At 43.6% G+C, this 20,011-nt stretch overlaps 2 protein-coding genes across 3 annotated transcripts; both read left to right on the top strand.

Annotated features, from left to right (window-relative positions):
* Positions 1-4,097: 4,097 nt before the first annotated feature.
* On the top strand, positions 4,098-9,231 carry LOC120811675 (crystallin J1A-like). Of its 2 annotated transcripts, none has more exons than XM_040167266.2 (10): positions 4,098-4,181; positions 4,726-4,795; positions 5,535-5,714; positions 5,864-5,962; positions 6,438-6,530; positions 6,622-6,778; positions 6,894-7,009; positions 7,823-7,900; positions 8,267-8,406; positions 8,835-9,231. In XM_040167266.2, the coding sequence occupies exons 2-10, from the start codon at positions 4,729-4,731 to the stop codon at positions 8,937-8,939; spliced, it is 1,035 nt and encodes a 344-aa protein (XP_040023200.2). In that variant the 5' UTR covers positions 4,098-4,181; positions 4,726-4,728; the 3' UTR covers positions 8,940-9,231. The 2 variants fall into 2 exon arrangements, with proteins under 2 accessions (XP_040023200.2, XP_040023199.2); XM_040167265.2 differs by having other exon boundaries at positions 4,729-4,795.
* A 1,159-nt stretch (positions 9,232-10,390) lies between these two features.
* On the top strand, positions 10,391-18,644 carry sh3glb1a (SH3-domain GRB2-like endophilin B1a). Its single transcript, XM_040167263.2, has 9 exons — positions 10,391-10,645; positions 11,072-11,213; positions 11,563-11,691; positions 12,124-12,257; positions 12,695-12,787; positions 15,834-15,923; positions 16,245-16,345; positions 16,757-16,991; positions 17,405-18,644. The coding sequence occupies exons 1-9, from the start codon at positions 10,583-10,585 to the stop codon at positions 17,510-17,512; spliced, it is 1,095 nt and encodes a 364-aa protein (XP_040023197.1). The 5' UTR covers positions 10,391-10,582; the 3' UTR covers positions 17,513-18,644.
* The last annotated feature ends 1,367 nt before the right edge of the window (positions 18,645-20,011 follow it).

Raw genomic sequence — 20,011 nt, forward strand, 5'->3', positions numbered from 1 at the left:
CATCAAATTAAATGTTTTTAATTGCTCGTTAACAAGAATAGAAAGGACGTTGGGTCATTACAACGTGCATTAGCTGTCTTTGCTCCATCTTCACTAAATTCCATGTTATGTAGCCTTGTAGTTTGTGCCAAGAATATGAAACAGTACAATAACTGTCAGTGGCTGCACAGTGAGAGTGCATCACTCAACACAATTGAGATTGTTTTTACCGATCCCTGTTGGACAATCACAACAAAACGTGATAAACTGCATAAATACTGTGAAGTAGACAGGATTAAAGAGAGAAACATCTAATCGGGTTGTACAAAAGGGGATTGAAGCAGCAGAACAATAGATCGGCACGTGACAAATCCAGCATTCTAAATTATTTTAAAACATGTATGCATTGCATAACAAAGATAGGAATGTGAGAGGATGACAAATCCAATATGTGAGAACCCAATCCTCAACATGGCGCAGGGTGTGCTGGTAATCCCATCAACAGCGCCACATGAGGCTGCTCTTATGGTATGTGCAGAAACGATGGAAGATAAGAAGACGGGTTAGTCGATTTCCCTTAGAAGGAGGAAGGACCCTTCCAGAGAAAAAGGGTGCTACGTAGTAGAGGAAGAATGTATGCAGATGCATCGTAGTACATTTACATTCAGAGACTAAACACAGGCCTGTGCAACCGATGCTGTGAAGATTAGTCCCCAGCATTTGCAGATAGAAAACACTCCTGCAACGTTGTCATCTCATCTTCTTCTCTTCATACTTTTGCAGATGATTTGGATGAATTTCGGGAAATGTCAAATCTCACACAATGTTATTTAAATCAAATCATCAGATCTGGAGCGGAGGGAGTTTGTGCAGCTGAACATCCGCTTTGTCTTCCTTTTGGCCCGTGAACTGGATGCCGTGGCCGGCGTGGCGCAGATGACGGGAGAGGTGGCGAGCGGCCTGGATGCTGGCATTCCACTCGGCACCCTTCTCCCGTTGCAGCAGAGAGGGACCGCCATGCAGCCAGGCAATTATAGCATTCCACTGATTAATGCTGCGCAGGGGTGAGGGGAGGAACACATACGTGTAACACAATCAGACATCTGGGAAATTTCAATGCTCACAGTTCTCTTAAAAATTGCACGTGTGTGATGTTTTGTGGCACCTCTGCATTCGTATCAAAACATGTTGTTGTTGCTTTAAATTTGCAATTTATGCACAGATGAACGACTTGGCTATTTCTGGGTTATTTCACTGGGAATATGACCAGAACCAGAAGGTAATGACTAACCGCCTGGGCTTCCAAGAAACAGCGTGATTATGTCTGGACACATATGGCAGATTTAATCTGATTGCCAGGACTTTTTTTTCCTCTCACCATCACAACACATCAAATGAGAGATTAAAAAAAACATTAAAGTTGATGGCAATATGATAAGAGGGTATCCAATGCAGGATATCAGTAAAAGGATTTCCTTAAAATACATCAGATAAAGGCAAGTGTATAAATTGGATATAAGAGTCTACAGCCAGCAGCTCTGTTTCATCCCTACAGCACTGAAGCTTGGCGAAACATTTTGAACTGTGTTTTTTAGGTAATTGGCGTCCTGAGCAAAACATCCAGTCAATCTTGACTCATTTTCAGAAATTGGTTAAAAGACCTGCCACCAATGGGTTTACATTTTGGTGTCTGGGATGGTTTATCCATTACAAATCCATTTCCAATTAGTCACAAAATTATACTTGGTCGGAGTACCTTTTGTGTTCAGATACCAAAAAAATGACATTTAACACAGAGGAGGAATCCTTATAATAACCCTGACTTTTCATCAGTTAAAATGTTTCCAATACTTTGTTTTAGGACCGAAGACCTGTAAACCTCATGACAGTCCCATCAGCCTCAGCGGTACTTTGTATTCAGCGCTAATTAGCTAACGCTAGTATTGTGGAATGCTTGCAAAGGATTATGGTCCATATTACAAGCTACCTGCTGAGCATGAGCATGCTATTCATAGTGAGAATGTTAGCATGCTAATGTTAGCATGCAGCACAAAAGCATCACCCTCTCACAGAACATTGCCGTAGACACGTTACTTGACCAATTAGCCTAAATAAGGAAAAGACTCCCACTCCTAAACAACAACAACTGAAGACCAGCAAACATAAAGGGGTACATAAAAGTGTTTCAGTGCATGCACAAGCTACATGTGCACTCTCTGTTGTTGCTTTGCAGGTTTTGGCATCAAATAACAGATAAAATCCACTCCCTACTGTCCTGTTAGATGATCATAGCACCCAAAGGTCAGCAGCTCCCCAAACATGCAGCACTGCCACATCGCATGCACTCCATCAATATCTATCAAATTCTACCAGGCTTTCGTTTATAGAGCTTCACCGTGCTGGTCACTTGATCTGATGACAGTTGCCGATCTATTTGTGCAGCTCTTTTATACCCTCTGTGAAGGGCATATTATCTCCCTGCCAGAAAAAGCAAATGCAAATTTACTTCCCCCAGACTGTTAAAATGAATCCCTCAGCTGTAAGTGAACGTTAATGCATTTACATGCATTAGAATGTAACGTGTATCATATTCGTCTGGCATGCTGCTCTCCTACTCCTCTCTTTCTTTTTTCCTCCTGTTTCATGTGGAATTTAAATAAGTATGCAATGAGTATGATTTTGGTAGAAATGTTCAACATTAAGTACCTTCATATGTTTTCCAGATGACAGTCACAGCCATAACACAGAAGTATCACTGAAGACCCCCTTTTGTTCATTATTGTGCAACTGCTATTGATTACCTGACCCTACTCTTAGCACTCTATTCTGCCGGTTTAGGAGGCCAACAGCGAAATCAATGGCCTGGGATACCCATGAGAGGCGAGGGATAAGTGGAACCTGGCCAGCGCTGGAACACGGGGATCAGCTGTGGAGCCGTCAGGATGGACGCGATGGAGTGGAAGCGACGGAGAGACAGCATGACGAATTCAAATGACAAAGAGACCGTTTGAACGCAATTCTAACATGTAGTAAATTGCCCTCCGGCATCACAGTAGAGTTCGTCAAGTGCAAATTAACTTTTAATTGAGCTGACGGATTCGAAATAGTACATTAATGTTTTAATTAAAACAATCACAGTTTAGTCACAGGGTCAAGCCCAGAAATAGTCCATGTGGCCCAGTGTTATGTGTGAAGAGGGCCTGTAAGGCTTTCCAGAGCAGAGCTTTGTATCAAGATGCAACAAAAAGCTTAGTGGCACGTTTTGTTTTCTCATTCTCTTATTTTTGATTAAATTAACTAAAATATCCTAAGAATTATCAGATTAACAGGTGTGACATTTTCTACAGACATACATGGTCCCCGGAGTGTGACTCTGACTATGGTGATCCTTCAACAGGTCAACGTTTTCTTTAAATAACACGTTTAACACATCAACCACTTGATGTACTGTCTTGGTTCTCAGAGGATGAACCCAAATGACCCCGTGATCGCATTCACTTACCACAAACGTCACCAAGACGTTGATATTTACAGCTCTCACTACTTTCTCATGGAGCGGCTTTGTTAAAAAATACCTGCAACCCATGCACAATATTCTCATCAGCTGTATATTATTTACAAGCTAACATGCTAAACCAAGAACATGGTAAACATTACTTAGTACACATCAACACATTATAATTGCATGTTAGCATTCTGAGCATTTAGCTTCATAGCTGGGCCGATAAGGACATCCTCACAGCACTGTTAGCCGGGCTGTCAACATAATTATAATACATTGTATGCAAGTAACAATTATGCCAAGCCCCCTAATTAGCCAGTGTTGCATAAATACCTCCAACATTGAGCATAGCAACACCACAGCACAGAAACATCTCCTATCCAACAAAAGGTTTCTTTTTAAATGGTAAAATTAAAAGGTTTTTAAAGTATCTCTTCACTGGGATCAAGAGAAATTCACATAAACGAAATAAACGTACTTTCTTCTATTGATACCTAACCTTATATGCATAAAAACATAAGTGTTGTAACCTCCATCTTACCACCTCTTTGGCCTCCATCCTGTTTTTTCTTGTGTTGTCATTGGTGCGTGCTTATCACTGCGCTGATGGGACGCTCCCATGTTAGAAAGCTGACAAGGGGGCGACGCTTTTTTTTAGCATTTTAAGTGGTTAGAGGGAAGGTGAAGACGAGACCCAAAGGTAAGGATGAACCAGTGATCATGTCATTGACATTAAAGGTACTCTAGCACTTCATTACAACGCACCATATGGTTTTTAAGGACTTCTGGTGTATTCATTGAGAACAGACCATCATTAATATTCCTAACATTTCATAAAATAACTAAACCAGTTTACAAAGTGTGTTCATTCTTGGATGCAGAATAATAATTCTCTAAACTTTTTACCAGATGTTTTGAAATCAAAAGCTGTGTTTCCATCTGTTTACGTTGAAACTTCTGTTACGATGGTTAAAAAGGTCAAGATATATATTTTTAAAAATAATGACTGGATATAGTTAATGTTCCATTTATAAATTAAAACATTGAAATAAAACTCAATGTGTAAAAGTATCATAGTAACTTTCTGAATTAGACCATTTCCAATAATAGTGAGCTGTATTTGCATTTTTTTAATTCAAATGAAAGAAATTCATGTCAGGAAATGAATGTAAGTATATGTTAAACAAACGACGGAATCCTCACATAATTTCTTGTGCATCTTGTACTCGTGTCTGAAATAAAAGCAGATGGCCTTGACTTTGGCAGACAGAGCGATTGGGGCCATTATCGGAGCCGCAGCAGCAGATGCAGCAAGTAAGATAAACCGTGTGATACTGGGGAGTTAATTAGAACATATAACATACCAAATCTTCTTCATACTCACACTGCCTGTTATGATGCTTTTTATAGAGCTCCTATTGTTTCGTATATATGTAAATATACATACAGATGTATCTATGTATCTATGTTTATTTCTTGAGTTAACAGCGCCCTTATCTTTTACTAACAGCACTCGTTGGTGGTGTGTTTCAAATACTGTTTGGTTGTTTCTTACGGCTCACAGAGAAGCATAAGCAACATCTGTACACGCTGATAAAAAGCAGCCGTTTCCTAACTTGTGTAAGTTATGCTGACTTCAATGTTACGAAAGGACACTTCCTGGCTCATAGCTGCAATGCTAAACCTTAACCAGCCAAAGTCTTAATGTAATTTGCCGTTCTTAAATAGATTTTTAGATTTTTAATGCTGGGATTTCATTTTTTACTTTTTGAAGCTTTTGTTGCATTATAAAGTAGTTTGAATTCCCATCTTTCTGAAATAAACTTGCCTTGTTGTTACTACCACGTCATTCTCAACACAATTTAATGATAAACACCAAAGGAAGTAATCCCAAATATAACTTCCTGCTTTTGATTCAAACAACACGCATTCATTTTCCTTTCCGTGCGACGTTTGTCACCTACAGGCGGTATCACGTTAAGAACATGCTCTAAGTATTTTTCTCTTTCTTTTGCATGTGTGCGTTGTGACTGTGTGCTGCACACCCTTACAGCTCAGCCCATGCATTGGATCTACAATCCAGACACGCTCAAAGAAGTTCTCTCTGATCTGGAGCCCTGTCCCGAGTTTCGCCCGGAGTCAGCAAATCCTTTCTACCGCAGAGCGACGGGCGAGCAGACGTGCTACGGAGACCAGGCCTACGTCCTGCTGGAGTCACTGAGCCGGTGTGGAGGTACAGACACGGGCAGCAGCACGACATTCTCAGGGCCAAGCCGTCAGGATAGCATTGTTAGCTGGTCCTTAAGTCATCAGAGTTTTTAAGATTTTGATATTGAACTAAAATGAAATGTTTTCTCAAAGATATATGTCATGTGTTGGCAGATGTTAACGTGGAAGACTTGACCAAGCGCATCTACAAGTTCTTCGGTCCAGGAACAGTGTATGAGCTTCCCCTCAATGATCCATACAGGGAGAAAGGAGGTACCGGGCTCGCTCTTCTCTTGTGTAACCGTCAATAATGTGATGTCTATATGTATCCATCATCAACTTCACTGGCCTGGATGGATGTGAGAGCCTCTGTTACTGTCTGACAACACGCAAATAGTTACCAGCTGATGGGGAATTCCCATCCTGAGATATTCCGTTAAATCAGTTTTTGGTGGTCAGAGCTTAGCATTTTTTCTGCTCTTTTACAGTCGCTATATCGTATAAATACAGTGGACTTTTTGGCGCAGTAAACTGTAGACGGCTTTATGGCTCACAGTCATTTAAAACGAGCTGTGTCACCATCGTGGGCAGCAATAGTCATGACTGAGTAGACAAAGAAAAGGGCTCCACCTACAGAAAAATAAACTGCATCGACAGAAAGTAAAAGGAAATGTTTTTGTTCCTCATCGCGCTTTTCTGATTCTTCCTAATAATGAGGGTTATAAATAGCTGTTTTTGCATTTGTTAGGTCCTAAAGCCATCCTCCCCATAGATGGTCCATGGAGAAACAGCAGCCTGAAGGCTTTTATCAGAAATGTGGATGCTGGCAAAGAAGAAACTGGTAAGAAAAAGAAAAAAGTGTGTGTGAACCTCCCCTGGCTTCTCAACTTGTTTGGTGTCGCTAATCTCTGTCCGTGCACTTGCTTTTTGAGGCTGTGATACGGACTGTCAGATGGACGGCGTCACTAAGCTGGCGCCGGTGGTGGCCATGTACGCCGGGCGGCCTGAGATGCTGGAGAAGGTGGAGAAAGCCGTGCGCGTGACCCAGAACGATGACATGTGCGTGGCTGTAACATTGGCTGCAGCAAGGTGAGGGAAGGTTCTGAAGAAGATGAACTGTTGGTCACACACACGAGCTGCACAGCTCAGAGTTTACCGGAGTGAAGGGAGACTCACCCGTTGTTTTTCTGTCTAACGTTACCAGGTTTTTGGAGCATTACATCCTCAACGGGTCCGATTCCAATGCTCTGGATGCAGTTCTGGCTCAGTTGAATGACCCGAAGAGACAGAACCCTCAGGAGCTGGACCGTGCCGTCATTGGTTAGTACATGTGTCCTGGTGCTTTTGGTGCTTTTCAAAGTAACAATGGTCTCAAAACGGGCGTATTCACTTCACTGCAGAGAGTTGGACGAAAAGCAAAAAGGAAGGAGCAACAGTTAGTTGGGCTAACGCCAAAGCTAAAAGTATATGTTTGAATTAAAGTTTTGTTTTTTTAGATCTTATAATAATTCAGCACTGCTTGAGCAAACAAGATAAGACGGGGTAATTAGTGAGCTTTTGTTGAACCCGCATAATTAGGACAAATGTTTCTCTCTGAAAAGCTGAGCTAATAAACGTTTGATTCTAGCTTCACATTTTAATTGATGGATAGACGCTAGAGTGGTCTAAACCTCCTCATCTAACACTTTGCAAGAAAACACATAAACAGGATGTTTTCAAACAACTTCCATCGCAATGATTTTCAGAAGAAATGGGAATAAATGTTTGATTTAGCTAAATGACTTGTTGCTCAGACATGAGACCATAATTAGTCTTTGCACATAACTCTGCAAGCTCAGCATTAAAGGATGCTTACTTGAGGGAGTATTTATCAGTATCAAGAAGGAACGTATGCTCGCCCCTTAAGCAGGGCGAGGGATCGGCAGATCAACACACAAACAAAGAGCTCTTGTGAGAAAAGTGGTCAAAACTACCAGACACACAGACCGTGTTGTAAAATAGGTTCCATATGTCAAATATACATATTGTGTGTTATGACAATAGGGAGCCGCAGCCCAAAATGGGCCCTGACGTTTGAGCACTAAACAATACAGTTTCTGTCTCTCTCTCTCTCTCCCCGGATCTCTGCTGAAGCGCATATCCACCAGGTGAAGGACAACCTCGCCAAGACATCCCAGCAGCTCGTACCTGCTGTGTTCACAAACACATGAGGTAAGCCCGGCTGGCGGCAGCAGGATCCAGGTCTGTTGACTCGGCGCGGCTTGCGTACCCTCCGCGTCAGTACATCCTCCAGCCTTTGATCTCCTGACTAATGGTCTCCCTTCTCCTCCCTTTTTCATTTTCCGCTCCCTGCTGAGTTGGATGTCTCGGGTTTTACAGGGCTAAAAGGTTGAGAAGCTTAATGTGCATGTGCGGTTGTTCGAGCCCCGGGTCTTTTAAACATAGAAGGCCACTTTAGCAGTAAATCAAATTGTTGCCTGGTGAAGTAACTTAGCGGCAATATAAGAATACTTGATCCTTGATATTTGACTGCTGATCTGACCATGCACCAATCTGCAAATCTGGGTTTGCGTCCAGCTTTGCCCGGTGCGTTCCAGGGAGCGCTCCATGGAGTCCTGAAGCTGAAGCAGCTGGATGAAGCAGTGAGGGACACCATGCGCTGCGGGGGATGCACCGCCAGCAGAGCCTCCTTCATAGGAGCCTGTTTTGGGGCCCAGGTACTGCAGGGGAGTGTGTGGCTCTCAGGCACATGAAATAGTCATTAGTCACTGATACTCTAAGAAATGGGTTTCGGAAATGGGTTTTTTAAAGAGGCATCATTCTTTTCTTTTTTTTAACTTTTGCTCTATAGCTCATATTTCCAAAGAGTGATGTGAGGAAACTGTATTTTGTTATTGAATACACACTCTGATCTGTACATGCAAAATAATGTGTGACAGCTTAGAGTACAACTTGGCCAAATAAATAGTCGAAAGCAAGAAAAGACATCAACCGTGTCTGTTTGATGGTGGATTTTGTGTTGATACTGGCTTTTTGTTATATCATTGTTTGATATATTGTCAATATAATTGTAAACTAAAGTGACAGCGAACTCAGATATTGAGAAAGCAATGTGCTCTCAGCTGTCATCTCGATGTGTTTTCAGAATGGTCTCCAGGGAGTCCCGGAGTCTTGGAGGAAGAGGACGCTGAGATATCCTCTGCTGCTGCAGCTTTCTAAAAAGTTGGTCCAAAAAAAGCTGCAATTGTAATTCAGCTTTCATTTTGCCCCAAATGCAGTTGTTTTATCTCATATCAAGTATTTATGTGTGAGTGTGGAAAATAAAATCTGCAAGACTTTCTCAAGTTTCAGATGTACTTTGACAAATTGCGATCCATGACGGTCTCATTCTAAAGTCTTGTGCTGAGTGAAACTCGAATCCATTCGCCGTGTCAAAGCTGCATCATGTAAATAAGTGAAAGGTTTTTGTGTTTTGTTGAGTTCATGGACTTTATTGATGCTCATTGTAAGTAATGTCTAAAATAAAGGTTGTTGCCAACATGCATGCATTGTTCCATTCATTTTACTGAAGGTACAGCTTGTTTTGGTCCTGTCTTACCCCTGAGTGCGTTCTGTAATTGTGAAGTGAAAGAGCAGATACGCACAGATTTACTGCCGGAACAACCAGACTGCAGCCGATTGCTGCCGCAAAGGAGTCGTTTGGCCTTCTTATAAGTGCTAAATCCAAATACATGTGTTTAAAACAACCGCCCCAACAGTTCTCAAAGTTAGCCGAGCATGAAACAAGGCCAAAGCCTTAATTGCTTTGACATAGTGAGGTTATTTTAAAAAAATACCCTGTGTGGGCTGCTGTTGAAGACCATTTGCTGTTGGATGATAAATAGGCAATAGTTCCAACTTGTTCAAATCTGAAGCATTTCAGGTTTAGATTTAGCTGAGATCACGTGAAAATCAGTATTACATGACATCTGTGCAATGAGAAAACCAGTGTACGTGTGTGATGGGGAAACCCTGCGGCAGTTTTATTTGTGGAGGCCCAACCCGACCATATTTGTGGTCGTGGAAAACTTGGAGCCATCGTTTCGCTAAGTAAGAAGGCTGTAGCTGACGGTGCTTTGGAAGCCGACTGAGGGGAAGTCATTTGATTTCTCTGCCTGACATCCTCCCACGCAGCAGGTAGCCGGCTCTGTCTGGCATAATTACATCCAGACCGTAAGAGGGTTTTTTCCTCTTCCTCGAGACAATTTCCAAAGAACGATGTGAGGGTTGTAGTTGGTATTATGTTGCAAAACATTATCCCCATTCAAATGACCTGTATATACTGAGCTGGTATTATAGCGGTATAAAACGGACAATGTTTTAGATGGAGGATCTAAATAATCTCTCCGTCTTCCATAATTGCCTCACTTGAAGTTCACACATGTTATTTGCGTTCACGCTTTCATGAAATGTGTGAATATGAATGGGAATTCTTTGGTCGACCCTAGAAATAGCATGTGTGTATTACATTTGATCACGCTGCCAAAAGTTTGTAAGATATGTACAATTTAGAAAAAAAATGTTTCCCTAGCGTAAACAACAGCAACATTTATTAACGACTAAATCTTGAGTAGTTTAAATATATTGACAACATTTCCCGCTGTCTACCTTCTCTCTCTACCTCTACCTTCTCGTTTTGTCGTGTGATCCAAGTGCGCATGCGCGATATCCCGTCAGCTGTCTTCGTGGGTGGGGAAGGGAAGTATCTTGTTCGTACATTATCTTTGTAGGAACCAACAGCTGGGTGGAACCCCCCCCCCCCCCCAAAAAAAGTCGCTTCGGCGTACAGGGATGGCAGTTGGGCTGTGAGACGAGCTAGCTGTTGTTTTAAGTGTGCGTTGCTGCGGCTTTGCCATGGATTTTAACGTAAAGCGGTTAGCCGCAGACGCCGGTACATTCCTCAGCCGCGCAGTACAAGTAAGTTTCACCGTCTAATTTGTGGAAGTTGTTGCTAACTAGCTAGCTGCTTAAATCAGTCAGGTAGCGTTTAGCTCCCATGCTAAACAGCTAACGCTGGTTGCTGTCTTTATATTGCTAACTAGGTAGCACCCGAGAGAACATGTTGTGTCCTTGCGTCCTCCACGTTGTCAGAAGTTGCATAATTGTTTTTCAAATAGTCATAATAGACAGCCTAGTCTCAATTACAGCCAACAGGTTTTCACTCCGCATCTGTCCAACATCAAAAGTAGGCCGCAGAAACCACCAGACAGCCATCAACTTCAACATTAATCAGCTACGCAGATAACGTCCGTTTCTTCGGTTCCTTGCGTCCAACTTTCTCAACGCGGGTGTCGCCGGTTTCCATCATCGTGTCTCGAATGACGAATTTTCTCCTCTTCACAGTTTACAGAAGAGAAACTTGGCCAGGCGGAGAAGACTGAGTTGGACGCTCACTTGGAGAACCTTCTGGTGCGAGCTGAGAACACCAAGCAATGGACGGAGAGGATTATGAAGCAGACCGAGGTCTTACTACAGCCCAACCCAAGTAAGACCCCCCTTTGACACCCCGGGGTCAAAGGTCCCCTTATAAAACCTGCTCCACCATCATCCCTGAGCTGGTGTTTGACATGAGTTACTTCAGTGGACAGAAGGTCTGTGAGCTCGGCTGTGCATCCTCCTCCGTTCTCACACACACACACACCAGCTTGTGCAGAAGCTGGATATTTAAAAAAAATATTGTTCTTTTTGCTGTGACTGTGCTCACGTGTTCTTGTTCGCGGTTTGCAAATAGTAAAGCAGTCTCTCTGTCCTCGAGTCAACTGTCGCGTACATTTGGCTGCCTCACTGAAGTCTTGTGACTTTTTGTAATTGAGTTTTCTTGTTGCAATCTGCAGATGTCCGGCTTGAAGAATTTGTGTACGAGAAGCTGGAGAAAAAAGCCCCGACGCGACTCAACAACCATGACCTGCTGGGCCAGTCCATGATCGAGTCGGGGAATGAATTCGGGCCCGGCACCGCGTACGGTGAGCGAGAACCGCTGAGACTAGTTTAACCCGTGCTGTGTTCTGGTCAACCTACTCTCCCCCACAGTATTTCTTATTAAATAAAACAAATGAAAATAGGGCTGCGTGAGATATTTTTGATCAATTACCTGCACTGTTTACTGGCGAGTTATTTTTTATAACTCATTAACGAGTATTCTGTCTAGTGTAGCGTCTTTTTGACAGTTTGTGCACCATTCCATTGTTATGATGATAAACATACAGTCTCCGGTGGTCGATGTCATTGCTTGGTCACGAGGCAGAGGTAGCTTTCTTCTGCCACGGATCCACAGGCCTCTGAGTATTCCCGAAAACGGATGTGTTTATGCCTTGGTAGAGACTGCGATGCCTCATTGTGCAGCACGCTGCTATATTGGGAGTGAATTTGTGTTTGTGTGCCGCTGACCATAACAGGAAATGCTCTGATAAAATGTGGAGAGACGGAGAAGCAGATTGGTGGTGCAGAACGGGAGTTGATCCAAAGCGCCGCCATCAACTTCCTGACGCCTTTCAGAAACTTTTTGGAGGGAGACTTCAAAACTATTCTGGTGAGTTGGACTGCCGTCTGCGTGCCTTAAATCAGTTTCACTATTTGCTAAGGTTAAGCTAATGGCAAACATCCCTCCTTAATGCTATTAGCAGCCCAACAAAGCTGCACATAAGTTTCAGTGAATGCAACCATACCACTTCCTGTTCCTCTGAGTTGAGGCTTTTTTTCGAGCTACAGCAGCACCCGGCAGGCAGTGGGTGGCGTTGGCCGCCTCAAAGATGTGAACACTCCGATGCCCTTCTTTCTTCCGCATACGACCTGTTTGACGCCAATGTTACTCGCCCCATTACACCTTTCTAGTCAATGCACCTCCAAACACCCTGCGCATGTGCCGTGCTATTAAGAACCCCAACGCTAATGTTGATTCTCCCTCCGTCAATAAGAGCGTGGCGACAGTTGCACTTTGTGAGGGCTGCTGATTTGTTTTGTGTCCAGAAAGAGAGGAAGCTTCTGCAGGTAAAACGTTTGGATTTGGATGCAGCCAAAACCAAGCTAAAGAAAGCCAGGATGGCTGATGCAAGAGCTGCAGTAAGTAGACACACACAAACACACCATCAATGCATCTGGATGCCTTTTGGTCATTTTAATACTGATTTGATGAACCGTGTCAGTGAATCCCGCGTTCTCTAAAGTTGTGAGGCAATTTCCAATCCAAGGAAGAAAAGCAGTTTGGGCGTATCCTACAGCCCATCTGTCTGAAGTTCCACAAGTTGTGACTGGCACAGCGAGTTACACAACATGAAGCTGATCATTTTATCTCTCGTGACTTGTGGCATACGGTCACATGAGAAGCCATACAAATGTCAGACTTCCCTTTTTCTGGTCAGTTATTATCCTGCTACGGTCTCTTCTTCTTCTTCGTCTCACTCCTGGTTTTATTTTTTATTTTCTGCTCACATTTGTTAAGAGGCACTTGTGTCTAAAGAATAACCCCCAAAATAATAAACATTTTAACACAAACAAACAGTACATTTGTACAGTTTGAAGGCAAAGCAACTTATGATCACTAAAGACGTGTGTCTGTCCGTCCATCGTCAAACCGCTTATCCTGCACACGGGGTCGTGGGGGGGGGGCTGGAGTCTATCCCAGCCAACTTTGGGCGATAGACGGGGTACACCCTGGATTGGTCGCCACACAGGGGGGAATGACGGGTCGTTCCATGTCGAAGTGTCCCTGAGCAAGTGCCACTAATTGCTCCCTGGGCAAAAATGTGAAGAAAAAAAAAAAAAGCCACGGGTTTAAAGTGTAATGCAAGTCGCTTTGGATAAAAAAGCGTCTGCTAAATGACCTGTAATGTAACATGCAGACTCCACACAGAAAGGCCGCTGGCCGGAGTCGAACGCAGGACCTTCTAGGTGTGAGGCGACAAAAGACGTGTGTTCAGGATGTAAAAGACTGCTTTGTGCTTCAGGAATGCAACGAAACGGCGTGTGCTGCAAACGGCATCGCTTTTCAGCCAGAACTCACTCACTGTGGTCTGATATCTTTATAAGATCTTGGTTAAAAATAACTAAATCAAATAAATAACAACTGAAAAGATCCAGTATGGAATCTGCAAGTCGAGAAGGGCAGAAAGTGTTTTTGAGTTTTAGTCTTAATTCATCGCTCTGCACGACTTGCAGGGGCCACCTGAAGAAGAGAAATGAAGCATTCGCCCTTTAAGAAATGTGCCAATGGCAAAGATGCTCAGTAGTGAAGTTAGTATTATACCGAGCAGCAGAAAATATGTGTCTGTACACTGAAATATGGTTAGCCTCCTTACCTTGGCGCACCATGTGTACCAAAAGCTCCACGTACTGAAGGTTCTTATGCAGAACAGAAATGAATTGTCATGATGTGATCAGCTGACCAGTTCACAGCTGAGGTGTTGCAGAGCGATGCTTCTTTTGCCTTCAGCTGAGCAGCGACTCTTGTTTTGCACACTTAGCTTTGCTAATAACATAAACCTTTATTATTTTTATTACGTACTCAATGATTGCTGCCTTAGGTTGTATAATGCATATAGAACTTATCAAAGATGATGCGTGATGTTTTCTTTTGAAAAAAATGAAGACTTCATCTAAATTTTTAGTTGCAAAATATGACCCTATATTTGATTCAAACTGGCACTTGAAAGTTCTCACGTGATATCTTGAATCTTTGTATCTGTTATTCCCCCTCTCCATGTCTGTGCCAGTAAGAAAAGACACAACAAATACACAACTAAGCTGCTTGTATTATAGAACTGCTGATATCACTAAATGGGTGGACATTAAAAGGCCGGGCAACATCCCAGCCGAGCTACTTGGCAACAGGAGGAAAGTGAGCAGAGTGGCTTTTTGACACGATTTCCCATGAATGCTTAAATAAAGCATCTAGACGAGACCCAGATGTGATCCTCACGGCGTTTTCACAACCTAATTATTCCGAGCGCTTCTCATCATTTAAGCGTTTAGCTTTCCCAAATAGCAGCGGTTGTCTGGGTGGTTTTTCCCCTCAGCGTTTAATCCCCAGAATCAAACAGTTGTGTCCTTTCAACACTTATCAGGTGGTTACTCCCCCGCAGGGCCTCAGTCAGTCTCCGTTTGGCGGGCGGTGCACCCCATCGCACCGAGGTGGTTTGGTTGTGCGAAAGCTACGGCATGAAATACTTGTGTGCTACATTGTCACATTCCTCTTACCCTCTACAAAGTGTGGTTTGTGAAAGCGCACACACACACACACACACAGTGTGAGAGGACATCTTGTGTTGGCCGTGGCCTTTCAGCAGCTGTAGCTCTAACTACTGTGTCACTGTTTTCGAAATGCAAAGCAGCAGATGTGAGCGGAGGAAATGACAGAGGTGAGTGGAATGTTTGGATCCATCTTTGAATTGAACACACACACACCCCTGGTAACAGTGTGGGCAGCTGGTGCTGCCCGTAGCTTTCTTTCTCTGTGAGAGCTGAGCCCTGTCGATGTCCTGCCCCCCCGGTGTGAGCTGAGGGGACTTCGGGACAGTAGGGCCATTGTCCCCGTCCGTCTCAGCTTCAGACCGTGTGTTTATTGGACTTTTTAGTGAGTCTCAACAAACCATTGTTCCACAAGACTCTCATTGAAGGATTTGGCTCAGTATGAGGAAAGGGAAACATTTCCCTCAGGACACAAACATTGTGTGTAATTGTCCTTTCCTTGATGGGCCTCGTCTCTGGTCCCTCTGAAGCCATATCATGGTCCTATGCGCACATACGGACTTCATTTTCACTCTTGGTAGACAGTTGGTTTTAATTTTGTATTGCTTTTCTTTTCTGTCGACTAACTGGTGGCACATGTTCATATTCGGCTTGTATTGATGTTTCATAACAAGGGATATACTCAACTCCAATACAGATGAGATACTTTAAAAAGTGGAATATCAGTCCGTTAGTCTGCATGTTCATTCACCCTCACTTTAAAGCCACATGTCTGTTCTTCGGTCTGCAAAACACTGTGATTACTACCATAAATAAGAAAAGTGGACCTGATTTTGCTCTCCTTGGATCACCATCACGTCTCCACCCAGGAGGACTGGTGATGTTGCTCTGTAAAAATCTGCTTTTGGTCGCTGATCCTCAGGCGGAGCAGGAGCTGCGGATGTCTCAGAGTGAGTTTGACCGGCAGGCGGAGATCACCCGGCTGCTGCTCGAGGGCGTCAGCAGCACCCACGTACGTAGCCCCACCCCGGGGTCTCCCTCCCCCGCGCGCCTGCTTTAGTCATTAAACAAATGGCGTTTAGGGTTTTTGCTGTAGTGCTGCTGGTAATTGCTGGAAACAACTTAGAAAATCATGATTACTAATTTTGGTGTGTGAAGTCGGTAAAGCTACAATTAAGGTGGCAAAATATGTTGTTACAGTTGGATTTACATCATTCTTTAAGCGATAATAGTAGTTGAGCCACGACATGGATTGAACTCTCCTTTGTTTGCTAAACAGCCGTGAAGGTTGCGGTGTTCTCTTCAGTATTCCTCTCTGCTTGCTCGTCCCCAGGCACATCACCTCCGCTGCTTGAATGACTTTGTGGAGGCCCAGACTACGTACTACGCACAGTGCTACCAGTACATGGTGGATCTCCAAAAGCAGCTGGGCAGGTCAGACACCACCGTGACCTTTTTAATTCATTTAGTCTCACTGGTATCACCCAGCGTTGGGCCGCTTACCCCACCAGGGCTGTGACTCGGAAGACCGCCTTTCTGAGGTCAAATTTATGTTATTCATCTCCCTAACAACACTAACCCGTTCCCGGCATATGCCAAATTGCTCAAAATGAATATTATTAATCCTTTAGTCTTTGCTTTATGTATCCTATTTCTTTCTGAATGTGTGAATAACTGTCTTTTGTTTGAGAAAAAAAAGTCCTTCTCGAAACAAAGCCGCGCATGTTGAAGTAAACCATTCTGTTTTCTGTTGGAAAGGATTCACTCAGTCAGCACCATCTAATTCATACAGAACACTTAATCGCTCCGCTGCCAGTTTTCATCCCCTCTCCTTCCTGCCACCAGCTTCCCCTCCACATTCTCCAACAACAACCAATCGTCGGTGTCGGGCGGCGCCAGCATCTCGGTGCCCACCATCTCCGTGTCGGCCTCGCTGCCCAGTGTGTCCGCGGGCCACGGCAGCTCGGCGGCCTCGGGTGGGTTCAACGAACTGCGCGGCTCCAACGGCAGCCGCAGAGCCCGAGTTCTGTACGACTACGACGCGGCCAGCAGCAGCGAGCTCTCCCTGCTGGCCGATGAGGTGGATATATTATATATTTTACATATATCTATCCTTTTTTTTACTTCCAAAAATGGGAACAGAGTCTGAAACCAAAGCTCGGGGAGCAGTTCCTGTACAGCAGCGGGACCTCGGCCGCTCCCTGGAAAAGCGCTGAGCTGCCCGTTACAAGCCAGCGGTTGACTCCCAATGAACCGGCATGATCTCATGCCTTCGAACGCTCCCGTCAAGGCACATTCTTCCAGTCTGCCTTTGACAAATTGACTTTGGTAATAATGGGGATTCTCAACCGAGCATTTAATTCATGGTGTCTTTGACGAGCGGAAAACTGTAAAGTTGATGACGACGCAGGAGCTTTTACTGCGCCTCGCCTCGGCAAACCACTGCTGCGTTGGCCTCAGGGTTCCGTTACTAATGCGCCTCCGTCTTCGCAGGTGATCGTGGTCAGCAGCGTCCCCGGCATGGACTCGGACTGGCTGATGGGCGAGCGCGGCACCCAGAAGGGCAAAGTGCCCATCACTTATCTGGAGCTGCTTAACTGAGACCCCCCAGCCCTCTGTAACCAGCTGTGATCTCCTATTTATATTGTGTTGCAGGGGACAGGCCTCACTTTTCCTTCCATTTGGCCATTTTAGAATGAGTTGTATTTCTATGAAAAAGGAGTCTCGGACACAAGCTGGGTCGAATACATTTGAAAGGAGAGAAAGGAAACGGACCCCCGATCCCTCATGTGTTTTTGTATGCGACTGTAATAGTAATTTCTATAACATGCTTCCATTTGTGCTTGATGCCATTCAATCTGCAATATGTGCCACAACATCTCCCAAACTAACGTTAAAAAAAAAGCAAAAAAGATTTGTTTACAATATACATCTCAGATGGTGACCTAAATGCTCTTAATGTGAGGGTTTTGTTTCTCTTCCCTCACTGCAGGTTTTTTCTAGTAGCGATGCAGAAGGCACTTTTCAGAAAAACAAAAATGCACTGGAGAGTGATGCGATAATTAAATCTTGTTTTATAATTGATAATCTTACGGTGAAGTGGCTCTTATGGTTATCCAAAGAATTAATCAGGGTTTTTAAACATCCTTTCAAGTATTGTGCGTCAGCTTTATGCACATGGAGCCATACTGGACAGCGAGTGGAACCCCTCGTTTTGGTATATTTGACTGAAACAACTCACATGCCAGACGCCGTCAAGTGCCTATCGAGGTGAATCCGCCTCTCCGAAACCGTTTGCCTGGTTTGCAGCTGCACCATTCTCTAAGTATCGAATCCTCACACTTCGTTTTAAGTTATTGACGATTAGAAACCAGAGTTTCCACATTTCTGTTGGAAGTTAATTTACCTGAAGACAGCTGTTTGTCTCTGATTAAATTATTGACTTGTGTATTGTACATAAATACACAGTAAGTGACATGTTGGTCATCTTTGCCAATAGTTCATATAGTGTTGACTTAAAGCCTTAAAGTAAAACTATACTTTTTTTTTTTTTTTTTTACATTACTGAGACCGGTTTTCCTTAAACATGTGTTTCAATTCCAGATTGAACAAAAAAAAGCCTTCTTGCATTGTGGGAGATGAAAGTATATTATTCCATGGCTGCTTTTTGTTTTTGTGTATAACTGATAATATGGCATACAATTGTAAAATAAATATACAATATGATGCGTTATATAAGAATGTCACTATGTTGAGGTGTTCGTTGATGTGTTCTGTCCATGCACAGTTGTCATGTACAGCGGTTTCTTTATTCCTGGTGGAACCACTAGAGGGCACAGCAAGTATTGTTAGAATCTGAATTTTGCAGAATCATGTGACCTTCCGATTGAAACGCATTAAAACACCTTTTTGAAAGCTTGAATCACACTATGAAGCAACACCTTTTGAAAGCTTCCGGTGAAAGTGACATGTTTCACATATTTAACATACTAAAGCTGTAGAGCAATAATGAAAGTGGAACTGAACGTTTTCATGAACGAAAAAGCACATCGTATTTAATACTGCTACAGGTTAATCTCTTAGTTCTTGGTATCGAACTTGCAAGTCAAATCTTCATCAATCTACCGTAGATCTGAAAGAAAGAAGCTGCCCTTTCATTTTTAACTCGGACAAACTGCCCTGCAGTCGTGTTGGGAGACGGTTCCTGTTAAAGAGGCCCAATGAGTTGATAAACAGAAGTAACTACTGTGGTGGGAAATCGTGCCCACCAAGGTATAAAGGCCATTTATAAGGACATGTATGACCCTCCCGGATTATAGTCGTCTTTTGATTCGTCCTGCTTGTGTACAAATCCCCTTTTCACCAAAGAACAACAGACATTTTAAATTGATCCCAAACAGATATTCTCAGCATTGACACGCCGAAAGAGGATGTGGTGAGAAGAGGAATAGGTTCCCTCCAGCCCGTTGCTCTCTCCTGACCCATTCCCCAGTGACTTCCACAACTCCCAGTGGCTCTTCATGCTGACCCAGTCTCTTAAATATGTTTGGGATACCCACTGCACCCTGCTCTTCAGGCTCTGTGCAGTGACCTTCATGAAACCTACAGCGAGATCTCATCCTGTCGTGCTGAGGTCGTCCCTTTCAGTGATCGTTGCAGTCACGCGGTTAACTGATATGAGGCGTTTCCTGGCCAAACAATGCGTCCGGTGCAAAGCAGCCATGATTCACTCCTACAGGCAGGAAGGGTTAAGAGGAAGTGAAGTTTGGCAAACTGCCTGTTGACGAAGAAGCTGTGCGTCAGCTTGCGTCGGACGATCAATTTTATTTTTTTTCCAGCATGCGGCCATTAGTGGCAGAGATAATAGCCACTGACCTTTGACCTATAGAAGCAATAGTTTCCATTGAAAGGTAAAACCTGAAAGCCCGACGGGGGAGAAATATTCCGAAGGGTTTGAGGAACAATGTAAACCAAAGTTAAATAAAAGGTATAGACCAAGAAATCCACTATTTGAGGCGAGCAGGTCGTGAGGTGGTTCTTTCGCTCTAAAAATAAGCTTTCGTAGAGTAAGCGTCATAACATCATATGAGTGATCATGAA

This window comes from Gasterosteus aculeatus, chromosome 21, assembly GCF_964276395.1.
Source record: "Gasterosteus aculeatus chromosome 21, fGasAcu3.hap1.1, whole genome shotgun sequence".
NCBI lineage: Eukaryota > Metazoa > Chordata > Actinopteri > Perciformes > Gasterosteidae > Gasterosteus > Gasterosteus aculeatus.

Coding starts and splice junctions, on each gene's coding strand:
- sh3glb1a (XM_040167263.2), top strand. CDS start 10,583: ATGGATTTTAACGTAAAGCGGTTAGCCGCAGACGCCGGTACATTCCTC. Junction 11,692..12,123: donor CGGGCCCGGCACCGCGTACG/GTGAGCGAGAAC, acceptor TGACCATAACAG/GAAATGCTCTGATAAAATGT. Junction 16,992..17,404: donor TCTCCCTGCTGGCCGATGAG/GTGGATATATTA, acceptor CCGTCTTCGCAG/GTGATCGTGGTCAGCAGCGT.